Source organism: Palaemon carinicauda, chromosome 1 (genome assembly GCF_036898095.1).
Source record: "Palaemon carinicauda isolate YSFRI2023 chromosome 1, ASM3689809v2, whole genome shotgun sequence".
Classification (NCBI taxonomy): Eukaryota; Metazoa; Arthropoda; class Malacostraca; order Decapoda; family Palaemonidae; genus Palaemon; species Palaemon carinicauda.
Window position 1 is genome coordinate 88,004,453 of NC_090725.1, and position 26,585 is coordinate 88,031,037.

The 26,585-nt window shown below is 34.8% G+C and overlaps 1 protein-coding gene across 1 annotated transcript in view; it reads left to right on the forward strand.

Annotated features, from left to right (window-relative positions):
• LOC137649725 (uncharacterized) overlaps nt 1–26,585 on the forward strand; it is a 343,172-nt gene that overhangs the window by 32,585 nt on the left and 284,002 nt on the right. The window contains exon 2 of the mRNA XM_068382683.1: nt 186–896. Within this exon, the coding sequence (XP_068238784.1) occupies nt 827–896 (70 nt within the window). The 5' untranslated portion in view covers nt 186–826. The remainder of the gene's footprint in view (nt 1–185; nt 897–26,585) is intronic.

A 26,585-nucleotide genomic window follows, 5' to 3' on the forward strand; every position in this document is an offset into this window, starting at 1 on the left:
ATCATAGGTTTGTGATAGTGTGTTAATGTACTTTCCGTTGTGGTGGCATGGTTCTCTTCAATTATTATTTTTTAATTTTATGAGACTATTCATATATATCTGATAAAAGGCAATTTAAGTGTTTTTTTTTTATTTCACCAAGCTATATGGAAGGAAAACTTTAGCTTTCAGTTTACATTTTTCAGTAAACCATTTAGGTAAGGTTGTTTCACTTGAATCGTATGTAGAAATTAAGTGAAGTGCCCCGTGTTTGCAGACTAATTGAAAAATGTTAAATATGTGTGTCCGTGTGTTATCACTGACATTAGCGACGTTCCGCGTGTGGTTGTTCCAGGGTTAACTCGAAAGCTTTCCACCAAGATTACATTGCCCTAAGCTCTGTTCTTGTTGGAGCTAAGCAAGAATCAGGAGGAATTATAAAACGCTGACTAAAATAAACATGAGCATATTTACATAATCTTGGCTTCGCTCTCTTGTTCATATAACTTCAGGGTTGGTTTAAGGCTCAAGAGCAAGTGCTTGAAAAAATACAGTACTTTTATATATGTAATTATAAAAATGCTGTTAAGTTGGAAATGCAAACGACGCGTCGTCGCAGTTGGGGAGGACTGATTCAGAGTCCTACTGAAGATGATATAACACCTCTATACTTGAAGGAAATAGCAGACCACCGAGAACAAAGCTAGAGAAGAGGGAAAGGGAGATTCGGAGGATTTTAAGGAAATACTTGTTACCCTGAAAGAGAAGTGAAAGTATAAAAGAAGAGGGAAGGGAGGCAACAAAGAACTATTGGATTAAAGCAGCATTGCATCACTCCCCTTCAGACATGTTGGGAATTCCACATGGACGCCGGAGGGCTTATTCGGATTTTGGAGTGTACGGCGAAATAGGAACGGGTGAGTAAAGGTTGTTCATTAGATTTCCAGTGTGTATAAGCTAGATTGATGATGCAACATTAAGCAATGCAATCCTGACTTTCATTGTCTTATGCTCTCCCTACCATTTTACCTTATTTATTTCAGCATCTACTGGTAATGTAAGTAATGCACATTACGGACTTTCCACTTTGCATTCATTTGGTGATTGAGCGTGTTCTTAATATTGTTTATTGAATAGAAAACATTATATTTTTTTGTTATTGTTGAAATTAAACTGAATTTTATTTATTTAGTGAGGCTGAAGTTAATAATCAATATTCATGTATATTCCAAAAGATTTTCTATGCATATATGTCAAAAAAATCTCTTGATTGGACATTAAGAAATTGAAGATTTAATTGATGTAAGTTCATTTCTTTCATCTAATTTTTTGTTTTAACACTAACTTCCTCACACCCAAAAATTCAGTCCTTCAACACAAAACATATCTGGGTAAATATATCGACCTAATTTGAATTTGGTAGCCTAAAGCTGTGCTTTAGATAATTACATATTGAAATGCCAGATACTTTACATTGACGTTAGCACTCTCTGAAAGCAGTGTAGCAATAGTGTTTATAGTTCTGATAAATCAAGTTATGATTGTAATTCTATTTTAGTGACAAACTTTGTGTTTACGGGTAAGTCACTTTGTTGCATGTTAATAGATGACTACTTAACAGTTCGGTCATAGACAATTTTTGATTGGTCGCCATTTATTTATTTAAACTGACACGATTTGCGTTTAACAATCTGTACTTACAGCAATTGCGGATGATCCTGAAATGTAATATTAAATGCTTACTTTGACGGAACTTCAGAAATACTGGTCCTGTATAGCATGGATTGGTCAGTTCCCATTAATGGCGTATCAGAGAATATTTCACAACAGACTATTATCAAACATCATGAGTATCCTTGTGAATTTAATTAGCGCAGAAAATATTTAGACTTTGATAATGGCTGAATCTCTCTCTCTCTCTCTCTCTCTCTCTCTCTCTCTCTCTCTCTCTCTCTCTCTAACCGTAGTATAATCATACAATATACTAATGGTTTTTATATCTTACATGTTGATTGTTTTGTATTTTATATCAACTCTCTTAGCTACACCTTAATTTCACAAACCATAGATGCTCCCACATTATAATTTCTTAGTCTAATATTGTTTTATTTTTTATTACTACTAGAAGTTATATTTAATTTTATCCTTATTGTTTACTTATTTTTGTTAGTATTCTGTGTTTATATGCATTTCAATGTGAGGTAATCATGGTAAATTTATGTAGTGTATATGTATATGTTTTTAATTATTGTGCTTTCCTTTTTTCAGGTGAGTAAATCATCCGTTGTGTTGTGACTTTGTCGTTTTTTCAACATGAATTCGTGAGTAATATTTTCAGTTGTAAGTTTAGATGTTTTATCAAGGGGAATGAAAAGAATAGTAATTGGAGCCTGTTTTGTAATAATATTCCAGTTAAAATTCGAGAGATTAAAAATTAAGAAAAAGATAGTTTCGTTTTAGTAAGAGGATTTTGAATGTATTCATACAGTGCATGATGGGATAAGTATTTTCTGTACTAAAAGTACATGAGCATTCTTGCTTTATATAAAATTCCACATAAACACCCATGATTGGCCATGGCTGAGAATAAACCCTTGGACGTTCCCGAGAAGCCCCGTTAAACCTGTTCGTGGAAATTACACAAAGTAGTCTAACAGTTAATTCCTGTTGCTATATCCCATTAGAACGAATAGCAATTTATTATAATATGAAATACATGTAAATACGTATTTCTATATATTTTATTTACCGTATATGTTAATGCTGAATGTTTATGTATATATATATGTGTGTGTGGGTTTATATATATTATATATATATATGTGTTTATATATATATATATATATATATATATATATATATATATATATATGTGTGTGTGTGTGTGTGTGTGTAAACAGGCAGTATATATATTAATATATATAGCAAATGAAAACATATAGAAATACATATTTACTAAACTCTCTCTCTCTCTCTCTCTCTCTCTCTCTCTCTCTCTCTCTCTCTCTCTCTCTCTCTCTCTCTCTCTCTCTCTCTTATATATATATATAAAGAGAGAGAGAGAGAGAGAGAGAGAGAGAGAGAGAGAGAGAGAGAGAGAGAGAGAGAGAGAGAGAGAGAGTTTTCTAGTTTTGTTTGTCCATTGTAGACGATCATTGTTTATATCAAGATCAAAAGATATTTTATCCATAAGATTAGAATAAAGTGATGCTGTCTTTTATCTTTCGAATATATTTATTAGTGACTTAGTGGTATCTCTTACCGAATAACGTTACTTTTTTTTTTTTTTGAGAAGTTTCGTCATCCACACATTTTGTATATTTCTTTTTCTAAGTACAATCTTTTATAAGAACTTCCAAAATACCTTTTATGTCTTATTGGGAGCAGTCTGAAAATTTTATTACCTTGGAATAATGACGGTTCAATATTTTCTGAAATCATTAAATCTTGTAAGTGATGGTAGTGGTTTTGGTTGGAATTGATTTCCTTTCATGTGAGGAAAGTTTTGATCTTTTAAGTCCTTTATGATCTAGGTATTCACTTTCATCCAGCGCTGTATTGAGCCATGGCAGGGCCCCTAGGGTTCAAGCTTCTTTTGGGCCCCTCTTCTTCCCCCAACGACCCACCTCCCTGCAAATATCACGCTCTCGTTTCTTAAAATTTATTCCAAAAACATTGAAAATTAAGTAAATAATCCTGAGATATAACATTTAACACTAAAAGAAGAAAAATTTCTCTAGGCCCCAGCTTCTTGCTCTTGCTGGGGCCCCAGGCTTCAGCCTAGTCAGCCATAGGTATTATAATACGGCAATGCTTTTATCACATCTACCTGGATCAAGGTGATGGAATGGCCCGTAAGTTATGATAAAAGAGAGACCATGCAGATGCTAGTAGGTGTTCCTGGTTTAGTTTGTGGAGTTTTGCATTTTTTAAAGGTCGACTTGACTTGACTCTCTACTTGAAACTGTGGGGCTTTCCAGTCTGCGACGACCAATTTCTAATTGCCATTATACAAATTTGTTTGGGTATAATTTGTCAGATGTGTATCACGTGATCAGGTCTTACACAAACCAGTGTAGATGGTGTTTGGTGAGCGTGGTGTCTATGCTTATGCATTTTTTGCTTTTCAGTATATCAGCGTGCACTCCGATATTTCCATTACTTCAGATTTCATTGATATAGATTTTAGATCTCAAAGAGGAAAGTTGGGATAAATACTGCTTTATATCCTTGTATTTGGGTGGTGAATATCAGGTTTTTGTCAAGGAAATCGTTGGCTTTCGTCCTGCTTTTGAAAAGCACGTGCAACCCTATTGATTTTCTCTAGCTTGTATTTGTCGATGTCAGTGGTGGATAAGACAATGCTACCAAGGTATTTAGTCCCAGAGCTCGGGGGGTTTTATTTATGTTTTTGAGTGCAAAAGGTCTGTTAGTTGTTTCTATAGTAGAATTTTCTCAGGAATTCAAAAATCTATTTCTTACAAACACAGCGGTAGCCGTTTTTTCAGAAATGCGCATTGAATATGGGTACCCCTTTTGAAAATTAACTTTCTCTATGGCGCCTTCCAATGTTATACATTTCAATTTAAATGTTCATTTGCCAAATGTTAATGTATAAAGTGCCTCCAAATAATTATTTTTTGGTAACGATACCTTTCTATGATTCATTTGATGTGACTAGTGTAGGATTATTTAGTTGTTGTTTTATAAATTTCAGATTATCAAAGATGTCACGGAAAGTTATTGTGAATAAGTGGCATTTTGTAATTTTCTCTTTTTCGGATTTCCTACCAATCAAAGGCCAATATATTGTTGTACATGCAATTGAAATAACTTATTCTTTCTAATGTCTCAAAGTATGTTTATTTTGAACATTAACATATTATAGCTTTCAATTGTTTGTAATGCAAATTAGATGTGCACACAAACAAATGATTGCGTTTTGAATTATACCAAGAAGTGGATGATAATTTAAATTACACTATAGCATTACTTTTGGTGTTGCAATGAAATAGTTAAATATGCAAAGGTCATGGCCCATGGGCATAGTAGTATATATATATATATATATTTTAATGCTATCATGCTGGCAGCAAACTGTTCTCTATGTATCCTAATCAAATCATTCATTTCATGATGACACAAAGTTTACTGTCCATCATCAAAGTCAGATTCATCACTAGAGTTAAAGTGAGTTTGATTATCAGTCACATCTATGTTGATGTCATCTTCTGTATCATGACTAAGATGACGTACCACACTCTGTGGAAGTTGGTTTCCATTGAACCAGTCAATAACAAATGAGTTGCCGACCAGCTTCCATCCGTGTTCCTCGGCTGGAGTTGTGCACGGTTGAGGACGTTTGGCATTTTTCCACATGGCAGCAACATAGTTGGTTCGGTGGATTTTATTGAGCAGGACTTTCTGACATGGTGGCATGCTGCTAGGATTAATTCCTTGAATTTTTTCTAAAGAATTTTCATCCCTCTTTGGTGCATACTTCTGTTGGAAAAGAGCAAATCTAGCATCATTGATGCTGTTGAGTTTGGGCAAACCATACAATGCACAAGTGAACTTTTCAATAGCAGCCAAACCTTCAGGAGTGATTACAGCATTAACCCCAAGGTTTGCAAAACCTTCCTTAAAACTGTCATGCTTCATAATCAACTGCAAGGCTTTCAGCTTTCCTTTGCTCATAAATGATGATGTGTAGTCTGAACCAGTGAAGGCATGCAATGCTAGTAAAGCATCAATCATGGCTCGATCCATATGATCTACCAGCAGTGAGATGTTAATGTATCTCCTTGTGTTGTTACTGCTAAGGCCAGCGTCCATCCAAATAGTGAAACTGCTGCCATTCGTATGATTTTCAATGTGATACAGGAGCAAAATAAACACATCTGTGTCCGAACTTCTGATGACTACTGAAGAACATCTGTTCTTTTCTAGGATCTGATGTAGATGGTACATAATCCGAGTATCAGCTCCTTCATGGAGACATCTAAGCTGTGGGATCTCTTCTCTGTGGACTTTTCCGTCCCTGGTATTGAAGGAGTGGCAGGTTTTGTCAAGAGCGAGATAGACTATGTGACCAGCCAAGATATTTATGTGTGTTCAGTCCAATCTGTTAGGAGGAACTGAAAAAATGCTGTCTTGAAAGCTGATGACCACAATGCCTTCTGCCAGTCTTTTGGATACTTCTGCTTTGGCCCTGCTATGGTGTATGTTGCATTGTCATTTCTACGTCTTGAGTGTTCCACATATTTAATAGGAGTTATGTAGGTGTCACAAACCAAATCTATTCGATGAGACGGCTTCTAGCACAACCGACAAATGATCAGCTGAGCCAATGCCCCAAATGTTGGTGGTAAATTCTGCAGTGTATGCAACAAGAATATGTGTATGCAACAAGAACATGGCGCCGATGATGGTAATGTCCGTTTCACTAGGAGGGGGTGTGCTGTTTACCATGCCTTCAATCTTGTGAAGGAGCCTGGCCTTATCTGTTTTGTTGATGCTTCCGTCATCATGTGCCAATGATATGGGTACGGGTGTGAGAGGGTAGGTAAAGACTAGCTCTAGGTCAACATTCTGTGTGGTACTAAGGTAGAAAAGACTTCCAAATAAATCTCGTGCCCTTCAATTCAATAACCTTCATATCATTAACATTATCAGCCAAAGACTGTGCTTGCCTTTTGATATGCTCTGCTGGATTGTCAGAGCCTGCAAAGAGGATTTGAAAGAATGTCAGAAGCGATGTAGGAGTGTCTATTTGATCTTCTGCTAGAGCTTCAGCAGTCAGTGGATCTGGTAGGTTTTTCTGTTTGGTCTTGGCACTGAATACAAGACAACGAATTTACAATGCTGCTTCCTTGATGTTGCGCTCATCAAATGTTGCCATACGTATTGCAGAATCTGGTGTGAGAGTGCAACTATAAATTAATGTGCCAGACTTATTGCTCTGCTTTGTCTGCTTCAGTGTTGGATTAGTATTCTATATTTTCTGGCAAAGTGACTGGGCAGAATATGTTGATTCATCAGATTCCAAGCTTGACATATACCTGCCATGTATTGAGGTGAGCAGTTCAGCACCTTCGTTTTCAATGAATGTTTTGTCGATGTATTGTTTTAGCTCAATGGAAGCAGTCTTGTGGGCTTGTGATTTTTTGGATGCATGATTGGATGTTACCAGTTCTCTCTGGGCACGTTGAAGGTAAAATTTTCTGCAGGAGTGGTGATATTTGACCTCTTTAGAGATGAGGTCAATACCAGTAATTTTTGCCAAAAGCTGTCCATCACACAGTGTCTATGCTGCAGTTTGGATACTTTGGGCACTCGCAATGGTTTCACAGTTGCATAGTCTTTCTTTTGGCTTGTTTTTTCCTGCTGACTTTTCACTCCAGTAACAGAACAAGCATAGTTTTGGGAAAATCCCTGTGCTAGATGCTGAGTTACGTTCAATGCTGGATCGTAAGTTTTTTTCAGATGTATTTGCCTTTGCATGTAAATTGTTTGGTATGGTCTGACGAACAGCAGTGAAACTTTTATAACATTGAGAGTGATACCCATCTGTATCACCATAATAGTCAGGAAGCTTAACTGAAAAGTATTTTGAATCTTTGAATAATTTTCGCCGTGCACCATCAGCATGTTTGTCTTTCTCCCATGAATCTGGATCAAATGTCTTTACCTCTTCCATGCATTTTCCATTGGTATGGAGATTACAAGAGATCTTATTTGCCATTTTCTACACTACACTAATAACCTAAAAGCACAAATAATATTTATGCGACATCACCATCACCATTACCAACACGATTACCATTCACTTGTTCGCGACAACTTTTGGCGACATCTAGGCTTATCTTAAAGAACAAAAATCAAAACAATCTAACATTATTCACACCAATTGAAGCATAATAAGGTATTCTTAACATAAAATAATTATTTGGAGGCATTATATTCATTTAAATTTGGGAAATGCGCATTTAAGTTAATATGTATGGAGATAGCTCTTTTTCACAAAGGGTACCCATCTTTAACGTCATTTTCTGAAAAAACGGCTACCGCTGTGTTTGTAAGAAATAGATTTTTGAATTCCTAAGAAAATTCTACTACAGAAACAACTAACAGACCTTTTGCACTCAAAAACATAAATAAAACCCTCCGAGCTCTGGGACTAATTTGAAAAATGGCTTCACCCACAGTCGTTTATTATAAATGGCAATGACGGGCGCAACCAAATTAATTTTAGTTTGTTGTACTATGACTTAATTTTCTCTTGAATTTGGCCTTTGTTTTGTATACTGAAGAGGGTGTCTTAAGATTTGTTCATAAAATATGGAGTGTAAACCAAAATGGAAGCTTCATCGGCTTATTGCTGGTTAATCGGTTGGTGTGTAGATGTTTTTTACATACTTGTAATTGTCTGATGTTGAATAGGTTACCCTCCATTTGGTATTTTGAGGGGCACCGTCTTTTCTATTACTGTTTCTTGTATTGAAGTCATTATTGAGGAGAAAAACAGATTTCCACGGGGAAGAACAAGGATTCCAAGCTCTCACTACAGATTTGTGCTTCCAGTTTAAAATGAGAAAACTGAAGTATTTAAAAACATAATGTTTTGAATTTAAAATGTTTTCAAATATTTAACTGAGCCGCCCAATATTAAATAGCAAGGGCCCTCTTCTACGACCCAACATGGGACTTCAGAAGTCACAACTGTAAGTAAGCTCTCGGTTCATTGCCTATCCCCCTTTTCATGGTTCATGCTCAGGGAAGCCCATGTAGCCTTCGTCTAATGAGACTAACCAACAATACAGTGAGACTATTCACTTTATTTAGCCCATTAGTCGAGAAGACGAGATCATATGCAAGGGTGTGGAGCTTGGAATTACCAAGACAAAGTTGAGGTGCCACAGGTTAAGGCTGTTCTTGGTCTATCCAGCAAGGTAGAAACTGCCTGGTCACAAAGTTGCCATACCTCTGGGCACTCTTAAACACCCATATTATTCTGTAGGCTCTATTGTACGTGAAATATGTACACAGATCATTCACTTGCGGTAAATGAAAATTATAATGGATCTGTTATAACAACAGATGAAGAAAGCGACCGTTAGATGGAACACTTTGGTGAGGTCATGAATAGGAGATATGAAAGGCATATTTTGATTGATATACCTGAATATGAGGAAGACCTTGATGTGCCCCTGAATGAATTAAGGGTATTTGAAGTCAAAGCTATCATTAAAAAACTCAAGAGATTAAAAGCTCCTGGATACAATGGCATAACTGCTGAAATGATATTGGCTGAAAATGCTCATTCTAAAGAGTCTCGAGAGAAAGATTGATGAAAAGATGAGAGATGAAAAAGCAGGATTTTTAAAAGGTAAAAGTTGTATTAACCAAATTTTCAGTTTTAAGACATGTACAGCAATGCGTAGAATATAGAAATCCACTTTTGATGGCATTTGTGGACTATGAAAAAGCCTTTTATAGTGTGCAATGGCCAATTTTGTGAAGGAGAATCGAGCTTTTTCATGAGGTTCGTCCTAAATATGTAAATTTGATTATATCTGTTATTGAGCATACCAAGGGCAAAGTTGATGTTAGTGGAGTCCTATCAAATGAATTTCCAGTGAACAGCGGAGTACTCCAAGAGAATGTGTTGTCACTTATGTTGTTGATCTTCCTCATGGATTTTGTAATGTATAGAACAGTTGGAGATGGTGGAGAACGATTGAGCTGGATTAGTGTTAGGAAATTAGCAGACCTAGAGTATGCTGATGACTCTGTCCTTATTAGCAGAACACCACAGGAGTTGCAATGCTTGCTTACCAGAATACTTGAAATAACTCATGAGGTTGGGTTCAAGATCAATAGAAGAAAGACGGAGATGATGAGAACGGAGTATGCAATGGAAGATGAAATATCATTTGAAGGAGAAAGGATGAATGAGGTGGAATCATTTGAATATTTAGGAACTATGATATCTGATACAGGGTCTCTAGAATTAGAGATTAATGGGAAAAAAAATCTGACAATGGCTAGGTTAAGTAAAATTTGAAAATCAAATCGCCTGAAATTGTATATAAAAATCAGACTATATATCAGTTTAGTGAGATTGGTGTATGAACATGAATCATGGTATGACAATGAAACAATATCCAAAAATTTTTGTAAATTAGAGAACAAAGCTCTCAGAAGGATATTGTTTCATTGTCATACCATGATTCATGTCCACAGAGTAACACCAACCTCACTAAACTGATATATAGTCTGATTTTTATATACAATTTCAGGCGATTTGATTTTCAAATTTTACTTAACCTAGCCATTGTCAGATTTTTTTTTCCCATTAATCCCTAATTCTAGAGACCCTGTATCAGATATCATAGTTCCTAAATATTCAAATGATTCTACCTCATTAATCCTTTCTCTTTCCAATGATATTTCATCTTCCATTGCATACTCCGTTCTCATCATCTCCGTCTTTCTTCTATTGATCTTGAACCCAACCTCATGAGTTATTTCAAGTATTCTGGTAAGCAAGCATTGCAACTCCTTTGATGTTCTGCTAATAAGGACAGAGTCATTAGCATACTCAGGCCTGCTAATTTCTTATCACTAATCCATTTCAATCGTTCTCCACCATCTTCAACTGTTCAATACATCACAATATCCATGAGGAAGATCAACAACATAAGTGACAACACATTCTCTTGGAGTAAGGTTAGAAATGAAACTATAAGAGAGATTACTTGAGTGCTATATGTAGATAAGATCATGGTGAGGGGTAGATGGAGATTGTTTGGGCATGCTCATTGCATTCCACAAGAGTCAATGGTTCACTAAACTTTAAAATGGGATCCATAAGGCACTAGAAGAGTTGGCTGACCCAGGCCTACATGACTGAGGGCTATAAAGCGCGAAGTAGGAGATGATAAATGGAGAGGTATTGAATTGAAAGCTCAAGAGAAAAAGGACTGGTGAAATCTAACCGAGGTCCTTTGCGTCAGTAGGCATGGGAGGAGATGCTATCTCTTATATAATCGAAAGTAGATTAGGCGAAAATGACTAAAAGTTTTAATTAGCATGAAAAGTAACGCTTTAAAGCCATGACATAAGTTTAGAAATGCTTATGTATTTTATGATTGACGATACGGGGACTAATATGGTTAATACAAAGAGTGAGTGACTTTTCTTCGTGTTTTTTTATTTATTGCATAACGGGCAATTGCATATTGGAATCCATTTCTTCCGGCAATTTTGAAAATGGAATAAGAATCGTAAATCTTAACTCCTTTATTGGTGTATTGTTAATTTGAAGGGAAATTGGACTAACAACCCACATCTATCCCTGAGTTATCTGGTAGAAAATGAGAAAAGTTAAAGTAACCAGGACACACGAAAGCATTAAAGAATTCCAAACGTGATCAGCCGTAAGAGCAAATCCTGAGCACTTGGGTTTATGATATAGTGAGTATGGAGGATTGGGTACCCTTATTTACTAGATTTTTCGGGGTTTGGAAGCGCCAGGTTATTATTACTTGAAAAAGACAAATTAACAATGAAATATAAAAAGGTATTTTTTTATTCTATTTAACGACAGTAATGAAAAGGTCTTGAGTTATTTATAATCTAACAAGTTCTTGATATTTATACTTAATGATGATGAAAAGCTGAGAGTTCAAGAATGTACAAAGGAATTATTTATTCAAGAGAAGGCAGAAGAAGAGCAGAGTAAACAAAGATCGCCAATTTACAAACTTCTAAATGTTTCTATTATTTTTTTGAACGAGGACGATATGAATGTATAAGTAATGTCGTAAAACCTTTACAGTATCGGGATAGCATAGACAGTGAAAATTTGTTGGTGACAGTAAATTAACGTAGACGGGAAGGAAAGGGAAATTTGTAACCACATTCTATGGTTGTGACGTATAGTGCATCAGATTTAATATTTTTGGGGGTTAAACCGAGCCTGAGTGATGTTGATGTTGCAGATTTTGATAATCTGTGAATTGATATTGAAGGTTTGATTAGTGTTAAAGAAATGTAAGGTAGTAAAGTAATTTTAAAGTTCCGGAATTAGTGTGTATGTGAACTTTTTTAAAAATTGATATGAGGAAATCGTAATTTTTTTAGCTACTGGTTTGAAAGTGGAAACTGTTAATTTCAGCAGGGTCTTTCCATATGCCTTTATACGGCAATCCCCATTTGATATGCAAAACAGTGTGTTGAATGATGCATTAAGCTCGTACGGGAGAGTTATTGGGATCCATGATAATACTTCCACGCTCGATAGTGGTAATAAAGGAACTTTGAACGGAATACGGACGGCTGAAATGGAAATTTAGTGAAACATTCCATCGGCGCTTCGTGTAGATGACATTTTATATACAACATGCAGTTAGGGTCCATGTCAAATTTGGCAGTGAGAATCCTTGCTATAGATTTTTCCCAGGGGATAATCGGGAATTATTTTTTGAGCAGGAGAAAGATTTTCCAAGTCTGCCGAAACCATAAAGGAGGAGAGTCAAGGAACACAAAGTTACAATACACTAAATTGTAATAATGTACCGGATATGAAGTATACAAAAGTGGAAAATGACAACCACAGGCAACGTGTTCTAACAGAAAGGTAATTTTATCGATGGGGAGGTCTACTGTTGGACACAGGAGACCCTGGCACACACCGCTCTGAATAAGTGCTTCCTGTCGTACTCAGGAGAGTAACAAAATAGATAATGTAGGCCTGTAAGGAGAGATGGCAGAGGTGGTGGGCAGGGCTAAACACAAGGACACGGCGTGCAATAAGGGTGTGGATGGGTCTATTTCTTTAAGAGGGTGATGTACCAGGAATTCCTGTGACCAACTGTACATTGTGAACCACGTTTGGAAGTTTCTGAAATTATTATTATTATTATTATTATTATTATTATTATTTGGAAAAGCAAGGTGCTATAAGCCTTGGGCTCCAACAGAGAAAAAATAGCCCAGTGAGGAAAGTAAACTAGGTAATAAATAAACTACAAGAGAAGTAATAAACAATCAAAACAAAATGTTTTACGAACCGTAACATTAAATTAGATCTTTCATATATAAACTATAAAAACTTAGAAAGAACAAGAGGAAGAGAAATAGTATAGGACATGGTGCCCGAGTGTACCCTCAAGCAAGAGAACTCTAATTCAAGACAGCTGAAGGTCAAGGTACAGTTGCTATGGCACTGCCCAAGATTAGAGAACAATGGTTTGATTTTGGAGTGTCGTTCTCCTAGAAGAGCTGCTTACGATAGCTAAAGAGTCTCTTCTACCCTTACCAAGAAGAAAGTAACGACTGAGCCATTGCATTGCTGTAGTTAACACCTTGAGCGAAGAACTATTGTTAGGTAATCTAAGTGTTGTTAGCTGTATGAGGACAGGAGAATGTGGAAAGAATAGACCAGACTATTCGGTGTATGTGTAGGCAAAGTCAAAAGGAGCCGTAAACAGAAAGAGTGATCTAATGTAGTACTGTCTGGCCAGTCAAAGGACCCAATAATTCTCAGGCGGCAATATCTCAACGGATGGCTGGTGCCTTAGCCAACCTACTACCGCAAATAACTACACTGTTATTACGACTGTAGCTGACGTTGATCAATAGGTCAGAAAACTAGACCTTGAATGGGGTACGACGTTGGTCAAGGAGCAAGAACAGGAAGACGAAATGATGCAGAATATATTGAAGATGGATCAATGGAGACTGATGGAAATTTGGAAACTTCCTCTGGAAAGGGAAACTTGAAAATGACGTTAAGAAAAGAATCTTAGACAAGAAAATAGGAACCCAAAAATCTTCAAGAGATGAAGACAATAGTGATAAAGGATTTGGGAAAAGTTGAGAGGAGATTAAAAAAAGAAAAGGTAGAATCTTCCTAATTTTGCGCAGAAAAATTAAATTTAGACTCCTAATTTTACGTCTTCAAGGTCCCAATAATTGGTTGTTTACATATGAAAGCATTAAGTGATGTAGGCAAACAATTGAAGCTGTTATCCTTGTCTAAGTATTATGATATACAGTAGATGTTTGGTTGTTGTAAGAATATAATGGGATGGATGTGAAGGCTTTTTTCAATTTTTTTTTCACAAATTAATTATTATGGTGTGTTGTTAAACTCAAGTACCAATCTTAAAGGAGCCATAACAGTCGGGACAAATAAGTTTTAATCTTTTTCCATTATTATGATTTAGATTTAGATTTCTTATGTATTTTCATTTTAAAATATAAAAAAAAATGTTGAAGTACCCTTAAAGAAATTGATTATATATAAGACAAGCAATAAAGTTTAGAAATTCTGAAACATTTCTGATATTTTTTTTCTATAGATTGTAACGATATTTAGTCTTGGACACAATCTCAAGTTTCATTGCAATTATGTATAGTAAATGGAGAAGTTACAAATGACTCAAATTCGGTCACATAAAAGGTTGAAAGTAATCCAACTTATGGATTTAGTAAGGCCGTGAGGATAAGTTTTCGCAGGGAAAGGGATGGAAATATTTGTATTTGTCTTTTTATCTAGAGCATATAGGAAAATACATTACTTGAGCCAATCTTAAGCGTGGAGTAAAAAAAATATTATATGTACATAAAGATTATAAAAAAAAAGAATACCATGATTAATAGAGTATGAAAAAATTGTAGTTATCTTTGATTTAATACTGAATCTCATTTTCATGAACAAAGTGAGTAACTGAGTATTGCTTTTCTTTGGTATACATGGAATAATTTTTAGTTTCCATAACATGAAATTGTTTGAATGTTTATATCTGCAAAGATGTATAGTGTCTAATGCAGTTTTTTTTCCCAGGCCTGACACTCGTGAATGTCTTTTCCATAGCTGAAAATCAAACTCTCTCTCTCTCTCTCTCTCTCTCTCTCTCTCTCTCTCTCTCTCTCTCTCTCTCTCTCTCTCTCTCTCTCTCTCTCTCTGTCATTATGTACTGGAACTTTGACGATTATAAACTTGGTAATCTGGAAGTGGCCTTATTTAATTTTCCAGGCCCCTCTGTACTAGCTTTATATATATGTATATATATATGTATATATATGTATGCATATTATGTATATATATTGTATTATATATATATGTGTATATATATACAGAGAGAGAGAGAGAGAGAGAGAGAGAGAGAGAGAGAGAGAGAGAGAGAGAGAGAGAGAGAGAGAGAGAGAGAGAGAGAGCGCATCATTATCAACCTTTACTAGTCTACTGCATGATTGGGGTTTGACCATTTCATTACCACGCTGGCCACTGCTGATTAATGATGTTTGGAGACTAGTCAGTTCCCTCACAGCAAGCCTACCTACTATGGGTAGCCCTGACTAGTACAGCTTTGCTAATCATAGCGATACACAAACCTTTCCACCACGTTAAGGCAGTCCCACCAGAAAGGGTGAATCCCATTTAAAGTTGAATTGAGTTGTGAGAATCATTTCAATACCGATCATGTTCCCAGAAATCCATAAACTGAATACTAAATCATAAAGCCATGGTGCAAATCACCATGCCTGTCGCTCAAAGGGGTGGTAAACCCATGTTTCAGTAAATTCTATCATACCAGAGAGGAGCATGAACTCCGGCCTACTAAGTGGAAGTCTACGGCAGAAAATGTGCTACACACACGCGCACACACACACATGTGTATATATATATATATATATATATATATATATATATATATATATATATATGTACTGTATATATATATATATATATATATATTATATATATATATTATATATATATGTGTATATATATATATATATATATATATATATATATGTGTGTGTGTGTGTGTGTGTGCATGTATGTGTGTGAGTGTATAAATTTGTGTTTGTGTGTAACACATTGGCTTTGCCATTGACTTCCACTTTGTAGACAGGAGCTCATGCTCAGCTCTGGTTTGATAGAATTTTCTGAAACATGTGTTTACCACCCCTATGAGTGAGAGGCAGGGTGATATGTATCATGACTTAGTGATTTAGTACTCAGTCTATGGATTTCTGGGAACATTCTCAGTAACGAACTAATGTTCACCAGTTACCAGTCAATGGGATTCGCTACTTGCTTGAGTCTTGAAAAAAGATGAGGCTTACTCCCGAAGAACTTGCTGAAAATCAGAAGAAGAGTTAACTCAAAAAATATGTATACATTACAATTCACTTGTGTAAATGATAACCATCTTAGTCAGTATTATTTCTTTGAGGTGAGTGATAGCCATTAACATCAGGGTTATTTCTTTGTGTGAGAGAAAATTAATTGTTGGATGTTTCTGCTCTTTATTTGTGGTTAGAGAAAAATGATAAAACATGTTTTATAAGTAAGGTAATTGTTACGGATGAATGGTTTCATCTATTATTTCTATTTATGTTATCTCAAGGAATTCAAGCTCTTGCAGCAATGGAATAAGTTATTTGAGGGAGGATCGAATTTGTTTTTCACGATTTTGGTTTGCCAGTCTGTTATTTGTTATGCCTGAAGAGTGTTATTGAGATTGTATTTTTTGCTAAGGTGCAATATTATAAGTAATTTTACTTATTGATGACAGTACAGTTATAATTTAGTTTAGTGTGTTTCAAGCTCATTGGGTCACTTTAGTGGTTCATGATATAGAAAAATACCCAGCCAGTGGTAAGGAGGGAGACAAGCCAGTCCAACTTGCTGCCTATCTCAAGTCTGAGTGATGGGGAGAGTTCTTGCCTGGAGTAGTTAACTGAGTAGGAATATTGGAAAAAACTAAATAGTTTAGTGTGTTTCAAGCTCATTGGGTCACTTTAGTGGTTCATGATATAAAAAAATACCCAGCCAGTGGTAAGGAGGGAGACAAGCCAGTCCAACTTGCTGCCTATCTCAAGTCCGAGTGATGGGGAGAGTTCTTGCCTGGAGTAGTTAACTGAGTAGGAATATTGGTAAAAACTAAATAATGGATCTCGAGTCAATAACGGAATGCACTCAAGATGGGATTTACCTCGTAAGTGAGGCGCTGCAGTATACCCTAACAGCAGTGGGAAATGTGCAAAGGTTACTGCAGAAGTCATCACGACTGTGACTAAAAAAGTTAATGAGGAGTAAGGATTGGCGAACAAAAAGAAACATGAAAATTTTAAATTAGGATTTTTTGTGTATAGGAGACTAGATAGATGGTGAAAAGTGCAAGGAAGCTTGGGAAAGGAGAAAACTTTATTACACAGGGAAAGCTACAAGGAGAATTTTGGTAGGAATCATTCTCCATACAAAATCAAAAGAGAATGTCACAGAGGTCAGTGTATCAGTGACAGGTCCTAGGGCTGCGAGTTGGGGAAAGATGAGCGAGTATGGCAAATCATCCGTACATACACCCATCAACAAGGGTGTAGTGAAGAAGAGGAGGAATTCAGATGCCCAGATTAGTGAGAGTTTTAGTGGGCTTGAAGGAATACTTGAAGGAAGGGGTTTAGGAAGAAGAAACCTGGAAGTTAAAGAAAAAAGATTGCTAGAATTAGCAGAAGCTATGAATCTAGTAGTCTTGATATACAGTTTGAGATAGGATGTCATCTGGTAACATATAGTGTATAAATTGAGAGACAAATTGACAATGTTGTGGTTAGGAAGGAAGACATAAAATTTATTATGGATTGTAAGGTTATTCCAAAGGAATTTATTGTGGGTCAATATAAACTGTTTGTAGATTTTATTTTGAAAGCAATAAGGGAAAGGTCCCAACCAGGAATACTGGGGTCTGGAAGCTGAGGGCTGAGGTTGGGGGAAAGGCAAGAGAGTTCAGAAGTAGAGTGAAAGAAATTAGAAAAAGATCTATGCAAATGGAACAGCGTAATCGCTTGATCAGATGGATGGATGTGGTGGGGTGGGACTGGTGAAAAAAGATGCAAGGAATACTCAAGATAGACAAAGTTGACTGGAGCGGCCGACCATGCTATACAGTGGGACTAATTGGATTGAAAGAAAAAGAAATTTAGTGGTCTATGATATCATGCGTTTATTTTATTTATTTGTTCATTTAAAAGGTTGTCCTAACCTCTATTTATCCAAATTTAAAAAAAAAAATATTTATTACTTATGAAGCAGTACTTCGTAGAAAGTGAATTATACTGTAGTTACAATATATTGTCATCGGAGCTTAGATTAAAGTAATGCACGTTTTCCGAAAGGCCTTAAAGATGTACCCACGATCTGGACGAATAGCAGTCAAGGTTTTAGATATAGTGATGAAAGGAAGTAGGTCAAATTTTTCCCGTGGTCTGGAAATGTTGGTCCTTGTGATTGATTGATTTCTCTTTGATTTCTTACCTCATCCAACAAACTTTTGTTGGTTTATCGAATTTACTTGTGTTTGTTTTTGTTTTTACGGGGGCGATTCTCTCTTTCAAGATAAATCAAGACCGCACTGTGGGTATCTGTTATTTTTAAGAACAACTTATATGTCTTATAATCTTATCCTCTCACGTTTGGTTTTTACGGTCTACACCGTATTGCATTTTTTATGCTCTGCAATATACATTAATCTTTATTTTTGATGATAGAATTTGTATTGTGCGTAAGATTTGATTTACACAAGCTTAAATTATTGATTAATATATTTACGCAGGACTTACGTTCTCCGTTGTAAAACTAAACTTATGTCAATAATTGATGTTTATCTACTTTCCTTTTTTATTTGTTTTTCTTAAGCTCCATTCAAGAGTTTTGAAGTTTGTCTCACTGTCTCCTTCAATGTGTTTGGGTCGCTAATTCTGATACACAATAAGGCGCGCACGCGCGCGTGCACACACACACACACATATATATATATATATATATATTATATATATATATATATATATATATATATATATATGATATGTATATATATATCAAATAAGCCATATAATTTAATACATTAAAGTCTGGATTCTTGTAATAACCTTGGGATCAGAGCCCCAGGCGAAATCACTCAAAGACCATAGTATCTGACCCGCTGGGTTTCGAACCCTAGTCCAGGATATTTGTTTGACATTGACCTTACTACTCAGCCTCGAAGAAAGATAAAAGTCAATAACAATTCTTCTGTACATATACCTGTCATATTCAGGTTTTTTTGTACCATAGAAGTTAGGTTTCCCACATGATCACATATGTAAATTAATCGTAATTTCATGTCTTACTTCACAAAAGCAACTTTTCATTTGATTTCTCACGTGGGTTGGATGCCCAGTTCACCCCTACAGTATAAAGGATAGATAGTGCAACAATTTATTTGATGCCTCATACCTCTTTCTTCCTCAGAAATTCATTCTCTTGTACTAAAGCCTGTGTAATGTTGCTCATCCCTTCCTGGGAATTGTATTTTCTTTCGCTTGCTATCATCTGTTACATTTATTCTCAGTTATCTGTGTGAATCACCATCCGTACTGCCATTCATGCGTACATTTACCCTGATTTAATTTTCCTGAGATTCCCTTTCACCTTTCACTTTCAAATTCACGTAGATCACTTGCAACTATAAACATTCATTCCTTCTATTAACTTTTCTCATAATTCCACCCATAAAATATTCATGGACTCAAAACACATCCCTGTGTAGGTCTATATTTTGTATAACACAGCCCACATATTCCCTTTAAGTGTATTTTACGTTCTTGTCAAATGCTCTCGTAGAATTCATGTTTGTAACATTAAAGTATTTCAAAATAATGTCAGACTTTTTACACAGCGGATTCATAGCAAAACTTGAGGTATTTGAGGTATGTTGCTCTTTACCTATCGATTCCTTTGGTATTGATCATATATTTTCAATCACATTCTTCCCATAAAGCTTCATGAAAATTTAGTTCAATAAGTTGATAGTCATGTTGCAGGAAAAACATTTCATTTATATTCCTTATGTAATGATTATTTTTATGAAGTATCGTTGCTCATTACTTAATGGTGTGCAAAGAAGAAAACAGAAAAGATGAAATAAAAATAGTAAATGCTGTTACTTGAACAATGCCTGATAACTGACGCTGTTTGTGAGAGAGCAGTTCAATTTTGAAAATGTTGGGGCTAAATTCAATCCATTTGATGTAGTGCTTTCATTTCGGAGTAAATGACGTTATATGAATTCAGTGCTAATTTAATGCGATCAAGGGGCGAGGGGAAATGGGTCTCTTAATTTAGAATGGGAATAATGGAAATTGGGTGCATAAGACTGTGCCAAAATCGAGATAGAGTAATCAATAAGAGTATGGCAATGATATAATCTTCTGTATAGTTCATATACACACAATTTCCCATGGAAATCCACTTTACCAAGTTATTATTAAAAAATAGATTTTTACGTACAAAACCTCTCGAATTTAAGAAAAATTTAGAGAATTCTGTGAAAATGTTGATGCACTATCCTCGGAAAATAAGAGTTATGACTATAGCAAAGGAAGAATGCTTGTTTTCTCCCTCTCGGGTTAAACACAAGTTAGATAGTGTGCATGGCGAGGTCACACCAAAATCGATGACATCCTTGCATGTGTCCCGCCTGGAAAGTTAATCTGAAGCGGTATTCCTTTCTTCCGGAGTTTAGCGGTGGTCTTCCTTTTACCCGTAGTGGTTCCTGTTCACTTTATCCACGCTGAACGCTTAATAGCTTCTCTCATTTATTTATTCACTCTTTCTCTTATCTTTGTCAAGATATATTCACATGTTTACTTTATTCTGTAAAAGATTGTCTGAGGTGTTCTAGGTTGATAGATGATTAAAAGTGTATGATGATGATAATAGTTAATAATAGTTATAATGATATAATAATAGTTTTAGTTATAGTATTGATAAGGATAATTATGTTAATAGTAATATTGATATGTATTTGTTTTAATTTTTTCAATTTATCAAAAGATTATTGTCTATTAGATATCTAAGTAATATCTAAGTAAACAGCTTTCGGTACTGATTTTAACGTTACCTTACTCGTTCTGGAAATAAATATTAGATTCCGAAAAAAAAAAACGGGAACAATAAAATATTAATTTATGCCATTATACTCAGTAAGTCTTATAATTGCATATTAAAAATTGATGTAACCTGTTGTGTATCCTTTTCAGACGGAATGGAAATTTTGCTGATTTTATTTTGTTATTTTCCCTCCACAATTTCTCTTAACAAAGGAAGCTTCATAAAAAGATATTTTAGACAAGGCTTAGTTTATTAGTATGCTGTTAAGTGTGCCTCTCCATATGTTTACTTTCCAAGGAGTAATCGACTTTTTATAAAAATATCGTTTTGAATTTCATCTTCTTTGAACACTATTTCTCTGTTTATGTAGAAGTTATATATATTGGTTTGAAGGTTAAACGTTGTTATAATCGTCTTACCCGCTTATTACTGAGAAGATTGATGAGATGATTTCTAAAGGATTATTATTTATAAGAATCAGGTTTTATTTTTTAAAATGCTTTTCCGCGCGAGTAATAATTTGCTTTGAAAGATGTTTCAAAGACATTTGAAGGGAAGTTCCTTTCGTCGCTTTTTCTTTACCTTCATAAATTCCATACAACAGCTGAGAAAATCTAACTGGCATTTCCTAAATTTAAATAAGATCATTTGTAAATCAACATCGCCTGAACTCTTTGCAGAGTGACAGAACATTCCTTATTAATGATGTCGGAACTCTTTTAAGATTACTGTACGGGGAGAAATTTAAGGAAAGGTGTTAGGTCAGCAGATTTTATAGCAAATAGTGTTTTAACAAAATATAATCATGCACAAGAAAAACATAGAATTCGTACATACGAGGAAAAATATGAACAGTGTAGCTCATACTAACTTAGTAATTTGAATGATTTAGGAACCATATTTTGAGCTCTATGAATATCATTGATTGCAAAAATTCTCTACCCTGCGTATGGAACCTGTATAAATACTTGTTTAAAGAATTAGTTTTACCTTAGATATGTTGATGGTAAATTATTATTTTCGTGCGTCTTGCAGCAAAGGCAAAATTCTTCAATTCGAGTTGATTACAAGGCTAACAAAATTTGCTGTAATTTTTTTTTTTTTTTTTTTTTTTTTTTTTTTTTTTTTTTTTGTAATGATCAATGATATAAAGACAGTTCTTTAATTAAATCCTTTTGAACATACTTCGAATGTTACTTACTATCTCGAAAAAAGCATTCTTGCTAGTATATATTATATTATTTACATTTAAGCCAAGCCAAAAATTTCCGGTTATACATAAGAAATATTTTTCATATATATATATATATATATATATATATATATATATATATATAGGCTATATATATATATATATATATATATATATATATATATATATATATACAGTATATATATATACAATATATATATATATATATATATATATATATACAGTATATATATATATATACAGTGTATATATATATATATATATATATATATATATATATATATATATATATATATATATATATATATGTTTGTAGAGAGAGAGAGAGAGAGAGAGAGAGAGAGAGAGAGAGAGAGAGAGAGAGAGAGAGAGAGAGAGAGAGAGAGAGAGTGAGAGAGATTTACTGTCATTCATAAGATTTATTCATGTATGTGTGTTTGTACTGTAGGTAGCAAAAGAGGGTCTGTTGAATTCTATTAGTGGTAAATGTGAGCATTGCATGCTTCATGCAATAAACCTCTTGACCTCTAGTTAAATGGAGTACGCTATTACACCTAGAAGACACTCATTTCTATAAGAGGCTTATGATAATAATTGAGTAATTATCGAAAAAAAGGTTATAATACTGTATACCGAAAATCTGAAGTATTTTAAATATGTTTTTGAATAAAAAGAATAAAATTTGCTGTCATTTCAAGCATTATATATCCTTTTATTTTTGTTTTTATTTTTATTTTTGCCAATAAATACTTTGTCTAGATTAGTTGGTCTTCATAACTTTGTATAATTGATTTATTTTCCTGGTCTTTTTTAGGTACTCCTTGGGAATTTAAATTAGAAACGATATATTTAAAAAAAAAAACATTTTATAAACGGCGATATATTTTTCTGATGATCCGAAGATTTGAATAGTGAAGTGACATTCCCATTATGTGTTTTTGTTCCTTGTGTATTTTTCAGTATCATAAAGAGGATTAGACCGATATCCGTCCTTGTGAAATGCTACCAGGCACTGCGGAAATCGCTTATGGTTATTTTAGGAAATTTATCGATCAAGCATGCAGTAAGTTGGTGTCTTCATTCACGCTTAAGAATAATTTTACATTTCTAGTCACGTCTTGTTTTATTTGAGAGAGAGAGAGAGAGAGAGAGAGAGAGAGAGAGAGAGAGAGAGAGAGAGAGAGAGAGAGAGAGCTAACTTGTATGCATGCGTGTATTTTGTTGACAGACAACGAGAGGTGATTTTCTAGCTGAAGATTATTGTTTTCATAATTTAGTAATATCCATAACTCCATTTTATACAAATTACTTCATATAAATCACTCTTTATTAGATAAGATACGACTTCATCGTGATAGAAGCATGTTTTTGCGTAACAATGTCCAGTTTGCATGATAGATATATAAACACGAGAATTTCAGCGAGAAATACTGTAATTTTATAGACTTCATCGCTGTTGTTGAAAATTGGTTTCCTTTTTAAGGGTAATTGATTCTAAAGAGTGGCCATATCAAGTTCTTCTCCGATAAGTGTTGATCCTCTTAATTATTTGTCTTTCGATGAAGTCTTGCCAAATCACTGTAATGACAGGCATTTCAAGGTTTACTTCTTGTGTATTATGAATTTGCATTTTTCCTTTTTTTTTTTTTTTGCGTTCTTTAGACTGTTCCATTTTTCTTATGTTTTTATGGAGACGCTATATAATCATCTATTTTCTTTTGTTCCCATTTTCATGTATTCGTCTTTCTTGATGATCTTGTAATCATATTAGCGATTTAGTATTTGGGAATAATTTTTGAGTTAAAGATCTGAACATCCCAGTAATTATGGAAAACAATCGTGAACTTCTCTGGACGACAAGAATATTTTTGAGGGAACAAAAAAGATGAATAAAGGCTTTGACATTTTTCTCAACATTTACTTTCCCCTAACATTTAACCGCATCATGCTTGTCTTCTCTCTCTCTCTCTCTCTCTCTCTCTCTCTCTCTCTCTCTCTCTCTCTCTCTCTCTCTCTCTCTCTCTCTATAAATAAAGAATTGAAGACCACTTTTACGTCTGCCATTTGCGGCATCTCATTTCTGTCGAGTAAAATCCATCCGGTATTTATCTATGAGACTAACCCTCATCCATACTGTTTGTTCAGTTATTCAATCAGGTCTAATTGGATTTCTGTATTTTTTGTCATTCTTTTTCAGCAACATTATATAAAAGTGGCATTTCCGTGAAATTCAATTTGTATTTCTGTTGATAAGGATTTTCCATTGCAACGACTGGAGCTTATTGTTTCCAATTTTGTTTTCCACAATTTTAATGAAAATTCTTTCATGAGGCCTCTGCCGTGATTTTCTTGTTTCCTTCTTTATTGGACCTAGTTATGATGAGTAAGGCTGATTATTGCTCTATAATTGTTTAGTTTGCTGCTTTCCACTTGGTAAGGGTAGAAGAGACTCTTCGGCTATGATAAGCACATTCCAAAATCAACTCCTTGTTTTCTAGCATTGGGTAGTTCCATAACCTCTGTACCATGGTCTTCCACTGTCTTGGGTTAGAGTTCTCTTGCTTAAGGGTACACTCACACACACACACTAATCTATCTGTATCCTTATTTCCTTTTTTCATTGGGCTATTTTCCCCGTTGGGACCCTTGGGCTTATAGCATTCTGCTTTTCCAACTAGGGTTTAAAGCTTGGCTAGTAATAATATGGATATGGAAGATTGAATAATTTCAATCATTGTTGATTTAAATGTAATTCCTCAACTGCGTTATTTAGGTTCAATTCTTAAGTCGCTGGTGGTGTATATAATTTGTTGTAATTGAAATTCAGTTAATCCATTCAATTTCTTTTAAGGATTATCTAACCTCATGCAATGGGATCCAGGTAAGTCAAGTTATTAAAGTGGTAATTTACTCAGTTCTGCTGTTGTGAGATGAGATGTGTGAGGATAATAGTTATCCATTGAAGATAATGGTGTTTTTTTTTTCTTTTTTTTTTTTGCAGGTTGGACTAATTGTAAATACTTGTAAGTGATGTTTACCTTGAACCTCATTTTGAACATCACGATCTTGTCTTAACCGGAATTAATCATCCAAAAATCGTGATATACCTAATGATTAGATTTCTTTCTAAGTACTTTAACACAAACATATATCTAAGCAGATTTTTTAGGTGACAAAATTACGAAAGAAATTATATCGTAATATAGTTTCCAGAGGTTAATAATATGTGACCTCGATATACGGACTAAATGTCTATATCTGCAAAAAATCAAAGGGACGACTGATCTTTGTTTCTAATGGGATTTTGCATGGTCATCAAAATTTTATTGGCAACAATTGAATAGAATTGAGGTAGTCAGCTAGTTCCCTCCAAGTTAGCAAAGTAATCATTCTCTCTCTCTCTCTCTCTCTCTCTCTCTCTCTCTCTCTCTCTCTCTCTCTCTCTCTCTCTCTCTCTCTCTCTCCAAGTTATTATGGAATATATTGAATTTATGTTACAGTAGTTGCAATTAAACGTTTGTCAGTAGTGAACTGGAGTCATATACAGTATAATCCAATGTTTGCATAATTATTTCGTGCTGGTCATAGGAAAATTGGTGACTAAAGCAATCCATAAAGGTTGGTGTGGAAGCCTGTCATAATGCAACTTGTGAAGAGATGGGCCATAATTTGAACGGGGTAATGTCAATATACGCGGTGATATCAATCATCATATAGGACGCTATGTAATGTTCTATTATTCTTTTTCAGAGTAGTGTTTTTTTATATGCACGAATTATTGACTGGTTTCGCTTTCTGCATGTTAATTAGTATGTTATTGGTTGAAATTATCAAAAGGTAGTTAGAAACAGTTATAAAGGCAGTAAGGTCAAAACTACACAATGCATTAGACTTCTAGAACAGTAGGCTACTATACAATCGAGTCAGTGTCAGAATGTTATTACAAGGTGCGAGAACTATCTGATTGTGTATATAGTAGAATATTGGTTACGTTCATGTGTGGCAATCAGCCGGAATGGGGTTCGAGACCCGCCCAAGCTCGATGATTTCTTGTAGTGTCAGCAACTACATCATCCTTGTAAGGTAAGGAAGAGGGGAGTTAGGCCTGGCTCTCCCTTGTCATAGCTTGGGCGGAGTGGGTTCTTAGGCGGAGATCATATCTATATATTCTCCTTGCCTCATGAACAACCTTTAAACTGACCAAGTTGGCGCACAGAGTTAGTTGAATACAAGTTCTTAGTGTATGTACAATGTGTCTTAAAAGTGAGTATTGAATATTGATTATTTCAAGCATTTCAAAGTTTAAGAGTTTGCCTGTATATATTGATTGGGTAATCTTTGGATATTAGAAAAGTCATAATAGATTTTGTAACGCATATATGCACTTTTAGTGAGTTGTTTCACAATTCGATAGGATATCAGCTCACAATATAATTTCATATC